Source organism: Zingiber officinale, chromosome 8A (assembly GCF_018446385.1).
Source record: "Zingiber officinale cultivar Zhangliang chromosome 8A, Zo_v1.1, whole genome shotgun sequence".
NCBI lineage: Eukaryota > Viridiplantae > Streptophyta > Magnoliopsida > Zingiberales > Zingiberaceae > Zingiber > Zingiber officinale.
In genome coordinates, this window is record NC_056000.1 from 41,928,613 (window position 1) to 41,938,388 (window position 9,776).

The 9,776-nt window shown below is 41.7% G+C and overlaps 1 protein-coding gene and 1 long non-coding RNA gene across 2 annotated transcripts; one reads left to right on the forward strand and one right to left on the reverse strand.

Annotated features, from left to right (window-relative positions):
* The first annotated feature begins 774 nt into the window (after window positions 1-774).
* Window positions 775-1,907, forward strand: LOC122010722 (protein CHUP1, chloroplastic-like). The gene is made up of 4 exons (XM_042567217.1): window positions 775-1,210; window positions 1,299-1,366; window positions 1,447-1,824; window positions 1,872-1,907. Exons 1-4 carry the CDS (start codon window positions 910-912, stop codon window positions 1,905-1,907), a joined length of 783 nt encoding a protein of 260 aa, XP_042423151.1. The 5' UTR covers window positions 775-909.
* Window positions 1,908-2,152: 245 nt separating this feature from the next.
* On the reverse strand, window positions 2,153-3,029 carry LOC122008618. Its single transcript, XR_006119330.1, has 2 exons — window positions 2,579-3,029; window positions 2,153-2,513 (listed from the first exon to the last, which is right to left on the reverse strand). It is a non-coding gene; the product is annotated as an uncharacterized LOC122008618 (long non-coding RNA).
* Window positions 3,030-9,776: the final 6,747 nt, after the last annotated feature.

Below are 9,776 nucleotides of genomic sequence, written 5' to 3' on the forward strand. Positions count from 1 at the left end.
AATTAAATGTTGAATAAAAAATATAAATTAAATTAAATTAAATTAACAATCTAAGTTCATTAATTTATTAATTAAAAATTAAAACTACAAAAAAAACTTATAGAGAAGTTTAGGGCATCTTCAATCGTTAAAGTTCTAAATGAATTTTTTTTTAATGATTTCAATATGTCATGTCAATATTATAAAATCTCATTCAAATATCCCTAATGGTTAAAGTTTTAAATGAGATTTTTTATGATATAATTCATAGCATGTTGCTGCATGGTTCCATGCATATACATCAATTTAATATAAAAGAACATGTTTGAATTTTCACTATTGTTCTTAAATTATAAACCTCAAACGTCATATCTACAATGGTTTAAGTTTTTTTATTCATCTTTTTTTATTTAAAAACCTCTTTGGAGATGCTCTTAACTATTGGAGATGCCGTAACAAAATTCTATTTATTGGGAAGGTAAAGAATGGCACGATATGCGGACTTGGGTGATTGAGTTCTATGAGGAACCTCAAAATTCGGATTGGTGGATATAAATACATTAAAAAAAGCTTTGAAAAGTTTATTAATTTTAATTTGAAATTATTCAGAATAAATTGATTGATGATTTGAAAAAAAATATATATATTACATGATTTGATATTATAGAAGTTAGGCACTAGAAATAAATAAAAAAAAATCCTGAAATTTACCTGCGTGATTCAGTGAAATGCCGTTGTTTCTATTATCATATTATTATTCTTACCTGTATAAAATTTTAAATTTTCGGATGTCATCAAGCGTCTCCTAAATCCAAAAACACCTCGATTTTGTGCCAAGTTGAGATTGTGAACGAAGTGCGGAGCCATCGTCACGCTTCACCATCCAAATCTTAAACCGTTTTGTTTCGTTTATTATTTTGCCGTTATTGGATGACTAAAATTAGGATGCAACAACTGGATACGGCGACGACGCCGCAAATCTCCTCCTCGCGCATTGCCTTCACCGGAGAGAGACCGGGAGGCCGTCCGTGGAAGCGGCAACGTCGTCTTCGTCGCGGATGTAGTCGGCTAAGGGCGTGCGTTAGCAAAGAGCTAGGCAGCGAGAGATCGATGACGAATCCCCTCGTTTTCCGGTTTGGCTTCGCTCTTGCAATATCCATCGCTGGATTCGCCGTCGTCTACCGCCGGTCTCGAACCCGACGACTCCCATCTCGCCCTCGTTCCTTTTCCGGTCTGTTCTATCTTCAAATTCAGCTCGATTGTTTTAACCAGAATCATCAAAATCTCAACTTTACTACGTAAACAATGTTGATTCTCAGGTGCCGAGTCTCCATCAGTTTGTAAGTCTGCCGTAATTGGTCTCAAAGAACTCCGACTTCTAAATGGAGTAAGAATCAAACTCGTAGTTATAATATATAATTCTCTAAAAGGAAACTGGAATGTCCGACATTTGCATTTTGATTCAAGGTCACAACAGCTTTTACAAAGGTCGTCACCAGCACATCCACAATCACCACCTCGATCACAACCACTAGGACGACCTCCTCGAGCTTCCTTTTCTTTGAGTTCGATCGAAAGAAATCGGAGAATCAAGAAGACGGGGCAATGCAGGAAGAGATAACAAAACTGAGGAACCAGGTTTGGTCCCTCCAAGAGAATGAGAGGGGCCTGGAACTCCAATTGCTGGAGTACTACGGGATGCAAGAGCAGGAGGCTGCTGTCAGGGAGCTCGAGAACCAAATCAAGATCAATTCGGTCCAGGCCAAATTAAACTCTTTAAAGATTGAATCTTTGCTCGCCGACAACCAGAAACTCCGAGCTCAGTTGATTGATTACTCGAGAGCCGTGAATGAACTTGAGGCTGCAAAAGGAACGATCAAACTCCTCGACAGAGAGGAGAAAGCGACATCCCTGAAACGGAGAATTGAAACAAAAGATGATGAAGAGATAGCGAGAAGGGTGAACAGAATGGAGGAGTTGGAGTTCGAAATTGCAAAACTCAACTGTATGAATTCAAGATTATCCGAAGAGAACTTGGATTTGACGAGAAAGTTGGAGTTGGTGCAAGCTTCTGCATCCGGAGAACAAAAGGTAGTGTGTTGTTTTTCTTTAGGAGTTTTTTTTATGTGTTCAACTAACTGCATTTCAACTTCTATTGCAGGGCATCGCAGTAGAGGAAGCCAACAAAACGAGGGAATGTAATGAGAATTTGATAAACGAAATCGAACAGATGAAAACTGATCGATGCGCCGATGTTGAACAACTTGTTTATCTGAAATGGGTCAATGCTTGCCTTAGGTACGAGCTTAGAAACTATCAGCCGCCACATGGAAGGATGGGTGCGAAAGATCTCAGCAAGAACTTGAGCCCCAGGTCAGAGAAGATGGCAAAGCAACTCATACTAGAGTATGGAAACGGTGATGCAGATGAGAAGAGCTTAAGCTGCATCGAGTTTGATTCCGAGGATTCTTACTCTTCCCCGGCATCCACTGCGGATCTCGAAGAGTCTTCCTCCTCCTCTAGACATGGCAACTCTAAAAGAAAGAAATTTCTTAGCAAGCTAAAGAGGCTCGTGCTGAGTAAACACAACAACAATTACCACAAAGTTGTAAATGCTGATAGAGCTCCAATAAGCCCCAGCAGTTCTGGAAGAAGGGTGTCGTTCTCCGTAAGTTCGATCGATGACATGATCGGAAGAGATTCATGTTGTAGCCTATCACCGAGCATGACAGAGGAACAGTCTCCAGCCAATCAATCTGTGGACAGCCAAACATATAATGAGAAGGATGAAAGTTATAAAGGAGAAGCAGGGACACCCAGTAGATTTCAGAGAATGGCTCCAGGCGATGATGCTGCAACGGATCAACGCAACACTCCCGAAAAGGCTGAGATAAAGAAGCTGGCAACTGCTCTGAGTGAATCAAGAGATGATTTCAAATTTAACAGGGCTTCTCATTGGAATTGAATTCCCCAATTAAAAGGAAAATCGATCGTTTCAAACACGTCTTACAAACTATTCAAGGATTTTTTGTATGTTAAAGTTTGCTCAATAATTATACACGGGATTTTAGATGAAGTTAGTGGGCACTGACTAGGAGAATTAGATTCTTCTCGCAATGTTTAAATCTAGAGATTAACGTACACTTTATGCGTGCCGTTTAAAAGAAAAATCGTTAAAAGTTTCATGAATGAGACAAATAATAATATATGGTTCGGGATGGACATGAAGAGAACATGTGCTTTGGTTGTAATATCTACAACTTGTTTTGGTCTTAGACAAAGTGGTGGGTAAAAGGTTAAACATGACCTGGAAATGGAAGAATCGAATTATGTGATAGCGTCTTGGCTGCTTGCTTTTCTTTGCTGAACAAAGTCATAGATGCTTCACATTGTGTCTTCTTTTCTGAAAGGGCATATAGGAATGTTAAATTGTTAGCTAAGTCCACCAACTTAAACCTCTGTTACATCAAGTATTCTCGTCGTCATCATAACCTTTATCCTTGTCAAGTGGACTACCAAACTGACTTGGAAGTTGACTGGAAAAAGACTTCGAACTAGGAACGCTTGCAAACACAAATGGAAGGAAAACGAGAAAGAAGATCGTCAATAAGCAGGAGGTTCCCTAGTGAAGTTACTCCGACGATTAAGTCAATATCTGGGGAGGAAGAACAGTGGAAGGAGAAGTAAGTTTGTAGATTCGTGTACCTATGCCAGCATAGAGGGATCCTTTTTATAATACCTATGTGATCTCCACATTTAATGAGATATCACATCATTACTAGACAGTCTATCTAATCACTATGCTTTCATTGAATCCAACAATCTCATTGTAGGTATGAGAGAAGTATTTCGTATCTATGCAAAGATACAGTCCTTCTGACCCTCTAACAAACTCATGTGTCGTATTAATGACAAAATGGGCTTATGGGCTGAAAGGCCTACTAGGCTACTAGTCATTTGACTCATCTACAAGAGGATGAGTCAAAAACAGGGAGCTCAGTCTCTCATGAAGGGTGACTGGGCCATGATAGCATCCCAGTGGGGAGTTGAACCCCTATGACGTCTGATCGGAGATATCTGATCGACGTGTGATGGAGCAGAGCTCCGTAAGCATCTAACTAGGAAGTTGGGCCCTTAAGACATCCGATCAAAGGAATCTGATCGGTGAGTGATGGGTAACAGAGTCCCGTAAGTAGCTGAGTGGAGAGCTGGACCACTAAAACGTCCGATCGAAGATATCCAATCGGTGAGTGATAGGGAGCAGAGTCTCGTAAGTAGCTGAGTGGGAAGTTGGACCCCTAAGATGTCTGATCGAAAGTATTCGATGGATGAGTGATGGGGAGCAGAGCCCCGTAAGCATCTGAGTGGGAAGCTGGGCCCCTGACGTATCCAATCGGCCTCGACCGATCGGCATGGGGAGATTTCATCTGGTAGGTTACTTGGGTTTGACCACTCTTGGACTTAACTGCCACCTACTCATGTTTGTTGACCTTCGGACCCTACTTGAGGGCTCTCCATCATCCATCGTATCACAAGCCTCCTCTTTAAGTCCAGTCAAAGGAGACCTGAGACCAATTAACTAGACTCCCACAAGTTTTAATTTTCTGATCAACTCCCTTGTCCTGGCTGACATCACTTTGCTAAGCTTACAGTTGATGTCATCCATCTCGAAAAAGGGGCATGTCAGGTGCCATAAATGCACGATAATATGTAGCAATACGTGTTATGGCATATCAGGGTGATGATTTGTTTGTCACATTCATCATAAATGTCATTTTCGACGGTACCTCCACGTGGTCCACCCATGCTACATTTATAATTCTTGAAGAGACATTTGAAGGTTAGGCTTCTAGCAATGATGGCTCCTTGATCAAACGGTTGTGATGAATAGTCTGCCTTTTTGTCCTTGAGATTGAACGGTTGTGCCTTGATCCCCTGGAGATTAAAGAGCACTGCTAGCCCAAGTGCGTCGCTCACACGCTTGATCCCCTGGAGATTGAACGGTTGTGCCTTGATTACCCTAAGAAGTAGGAGGCGGGGTTTTTTATTCTTCAAGCTCGATCGAAGGTTGTCTTTTCGATAAGATGTCTTCTTCTAATAAAGGATGGAAATACGATTATTTTTTCGTCCAACCGGCCTTGCCTGTATCTTGGTTGATCGGTTGGCAAATGAAGCTGCCCTCCATTCTAAAGTTGGCTGACTACTGTTGGAAGCCAACTTTTGTTTTGGCATCGGGAGCATTAGCCGACCTAAAGTTCAACATTCACAAACTGCTCTAAGAGGGCGTTCTCCACATATTTCGGTTGAGTTCTAATCCAGGTCGTACTGCATGCCCTTTACTTTTGGTAAGAAACACAACCTTAATCTTATATTATAGATAACTAAGACTCTTTCTTCTTTTTTCAGCTAGGATCATGTAAAAAACCTCCATGGCTATGACCCTGAAGCTTGACGAGGATGAGCTAAACCGGCCCGGAGAAGCCAAGATGGAAAAACACAGCCATCAGCTGACTAGCTCTATAAGCGGGACTAATGCAAGTATGGCGGTGGCTAGTGGGACAAGGGGCAGTGACGCGGTAGAAAGTACGAGGAAACTGCAGCCACCTCGGCCTTCCATGGTACCTGTACAAATATCCTCAGAGTCCACTGAATCTGATGAGCCCATCAAGATCAGACACAAGAGGCGCAAATCGGCGACCCCCTCTACTCAATCTTCTTTATAGGTTCCCTCGATGCGCTCACCATCCGTTCGAGGAGAAACCTCAATACTAGCTCTAGAAAAGCATTAGGTAGGCAAATCGGGCCTCACCTCGATCGATCCCTCTAGTATCCAACTTCTGGTTAAACCATTGTTGCTCACACGATAGACTAACCCTATTGACGCTTAACCACTTTCCGTCCTTCCACCTCCTCCAATCGGCCTAGTTTCGAGGGCTTCCACGTTCAGGCCCAGTACATCCTGTGGGCCCATCTTAACAAAAATAAGTGTGACATTTGGAGTACCATCCCACAAGGGTCAGTTGTGCCCATTTTAGATCCACTAACACTCCAACACCTTATAAGGTTGAGAAATAAACTTGTCGAGGTTTGGGAGGATGACAAGATGCGACAAGGCACCCGATCGCCGAGTGGTTTGGCGGACGGATTCACCTAAGACGTGACTAAGGTATGTGCTCAATTTTAGTATAACATCCATGCTTTTAGGACAACCTCCATATTTTATATGTTTTTCCAATTTTGGACCATGGGGATGCCCCTCTGTCATAAGTTGGTGGACTTGGATCCGGCAAACCAAATACTGGAAAAATGAGTGGAGAAGATAGAGTCTACCCAGTCTCCTCCTGGTCAAGTCCAGGAGAGGGTTAGCTAAGCTAAAAGAGGAGGTTTTGGGGTAGGTGAAGTTGCTGCTAAAAGTCTAGAAGGTCCTCATCAAGAAGAAGAAAAAGGTTGTTATTCAATTAGTAACCATTGAAAGGCTCCAAGCTAATTTGCAAACCTGCGAAACCCAAATCAAGTCTGAGAATACTAGGAAGGTGAGGGCCCTATCTGATTTGGACAAGAATATTATTGAGGTAAAATCCCTTTCCATCAAGTTGAAAGTGACCACTACTGCTCATATGGTAGAGATGGCAGGGAAGGTGGCTGAACCAGTGGCCAAGGAGGTGCTGGTCCAGGAGAAGCAAAAGGTTTGGGATGCTAAGGGGGCTGAGCTAGAGGCTCTGAAGGCCAAAATGGCAAGCTACAAGGTGGGAGAAGCTGAACACCTTGAGGCCAAGAAGATAGAATAGCTTCGCTCTAACAATTCACCGGGCTCCTAGGCAGAAGGATGATAAAAATGTCCTCTTATGGGGTTGATTAACCCATAAAGCAGCTCTGCGAGGTTGGATATCTGATGGCGGAGCTCCCTGCAAACTTTACAAGCCGCTAGAAGATCTTTGATGGCATTCCAGGTAATGTCTTTCCCAATTTTTGCTTAATTTGCGTTTCTACTAACCCTTGTAAACCCATGTAATTTTTGGCAATTTTTGTATTTGAGTTTTTTGTAATAGAAAGTTTGAAGGACATTGACTCTTCACTTTTCCTTGTTAAGTTAGAATCTTTGAATGTGAATTGTTGCCACTGAGCGAGTGATTTATTATGGTGTTGAGTGAATGATGAAGTGGGTGTCAAGCGGGTTGAGGAGTATGTATCGAGCGGCAATGAGTCGTTGGGCACGTTGGGACCACTCTTATAATTCGGTTGAGAGACGTGAAAGTCTAGATTTTTTATAGACTAAGAGGTTATTGGGCGTTTAGGGACCACACTTATAAATCTGTCGAAAGACACAAAAGTCTGGATGTTTTTACAGACTCAGACGTCATTAGGCGCATGGGGACCATGTTTATAACTCGATCAAGAGAGGCGAGAGTCTAGAAGTTTTTGTCAACCAAAAGGTCATCATACGTGGGAACTATGCTTATAACTTAGTTAAGAGACATGAGAGTTTGGATGCTTTTGGGTATGTCGAACTAGTATGCTTATGTTTCTACTAAAGGGTGAGAAAAGATACGTGCGACAGTGCATATTTTTTTAGAAACGCAGCAATGCCCTTAAGTGTAGTAGAGTTGCAGATAGTTAGCGCTACATGGCCGATTCAACTGCCTGTCATTGGAATCTTGAAGGTAGTAGGTGCAAGAAACAAACTTTTATACAACTTTATAAGGTCCACTCTATTAATTGAAGTTCCAACTTGCTAACATCTCTAATCGACTTGATCCTTTTCCACACTAAATCACCTTCTTGGAAAATCGAGGGACAACACGTTGACCGTAGTTTTGCCTCATCCTACCGCTCATCCTCTGTCAGTAGGATGTCAGCCAAGAAACCGTCCTTTGTCTAGTTTCACTGATAAATTCAAGCTTCAAGAGACACTGATCAACATTATCCTAATCATACAACAATCTCCAGGTGGATTTTTTGCCTACCTTGATAGGAACTATCGCTTCACTGTCGTAAACTAAATAGAAAGGTTTTATCCCAGTGCTCTCCCGAGGGGTAGTTTGGTACGCCCATAAAATAGTTGGTAGTTCTTCTACCCAGTTGCCGCCCACATGATTAAATTTGGTTTTGAGTTTTCAAATAATTTCTCGATTTGTGACCTCTGTCTGACCATTACTTTGAGAGTATGCTACGGAAGTAAAAGCTTGGACAATACCAAAACCTTCACAGTGATTCTAAGACAAACTTATGGGGGATTCTGAACTAGCACAGGTTATTGATCCATAAGAATTTGATGACTGCGTGCTCAGTGATTCTGGCTAAAGCTTCAGCCTCCATCCATTTTGAAAAATAGTCCACTGCGCAAGTATGAAAATTTTCTAAGCAGAGACAATCAGGAACGAGCCCACTATGTCCATCCCTTACTGATCAAAGGGACAAGAGACTGAGATGTCTTCAAGGGCTCAGTCGGGCGATGAGGAATGTTCTGATGCCTTTGACAGGAAGTGCAAGTGGCTACTAGCCAAGCGACATCATCCTACAGCATTGGCTAAAAGTATCTTGCCAATAATATTTTTTGAGTCAGCGTTCGACCTCTCACATGACTACCACAGTAGCCCTGATGAACTTCTTGTAAAATGTGGCAACACTGTTTGGTCCAATATACTTGAGTAATGGCCGAGAGAAAGTTTGCTTATAAAAATGATCTCCTATAAGAGTGAAGCAGCTGACCCTTCTCTTGATGTCCTGAGTCTGATCTACACCGATTGGTAAGATCCCCTATTAAATATATGAAATTAGCGGAGCTCGCCTATCAATTGGTTCTTCTATATTTATTTGCATATTGATTTGAGCTATTAGCAGGGTTTGCACCACGAATTTAACTAGAACCTAGGTGGATAACGAGTTGACCATTTTTGTTAATTCGTTTGTTTTCTGATTATCCGCCCAGGCTATCTTGTGTAAGGTAACTTCTAAAAATCAACCTTTAATTTTTCATAGACTTCTATGAATATCCTAAGTCATTCATTGTTGACTTCAAAATTTTCTATCAACTGCTAGGCTGTCAACTAAAAATCTGAATAGATGGTCACCAAGTTATGCCCACATGTTTTTGCTACCTGAAGCCCGACTAGTAGGATTTCATATTCAGCCTCATTCTTGGAGGCTCAAAAGTTTAGCCAAATGGATTACTACATTACATCTTCTTGGGGGATATTAATAAAATTCTCTTGCCACTATCTTGTTGAGTGGAGGATTCATCCATATAAATTTTTCATACACCCTCGAGCTCTTGATTATGAATCTCAGTTAGAAAATCGACAAGGGCTTGGGCCTTAATAGTCGTTCGGGGTTGATATTGTATGTCATATTTGCTTAGTTCTGTAGTCCACTTGACTAATCTCCTTGAAGCCTCAGGATTAATCATCACTTTGTCCAAGGTACTATTAGTGAGGACTATGATGGGGAGAAAGAGAAAATAAGGTCGTAGGCTGCGAGAGGTCAAAACTAGCCCATAAGCTAATTTTTCAAGAGCAGTATATCAACACTCAACATCTTTTAATAAATGACTCAGAAAGTATAGAGATAGTTGGACATTGTTATCTTGCTTAACTAGCATTGATCATACCTGCTCTCCAGCCATAGGCTTGGAAAGGGATGGTAGTGTCTCTAAGTATTTCTTGAGCTCGCATGGGCATCGTCACAATCTTCACCCCACTGGAATCTTATAGCCTGGCGAAGTACTTTGAAGAATGGAAAAGTCTGGTTAGCTAACCGAGAAATAAACATGGAGAGTGCAGTGATCCGGCCTACCAGTC

Excerpts from the sequence above, each read along its gene's own strand:
- LOC122010722 (XM_042567217.1), top strand. The coding sequence starts at position 910 with ATGACTAAAATTAGGATGCAACAACTGGATACGGCGACGACGCCGCAA. Across the intron at positions 1,211-1,298 it reads TCGCCCTCGTTCCTTTTCCG|GTGCCGAGTCTCCATCAGTT; the intron begins GTCTGTTCTATC and ends GTTGATTCTCAG. Across the intron at positions 1,825-1,871 it reads TGATTGATTACTCGAGAGCC|AGAGGAGAAAGCGACATCCC; the intron begins GTGAATGAACTT and ends ACTCCTCGACAG.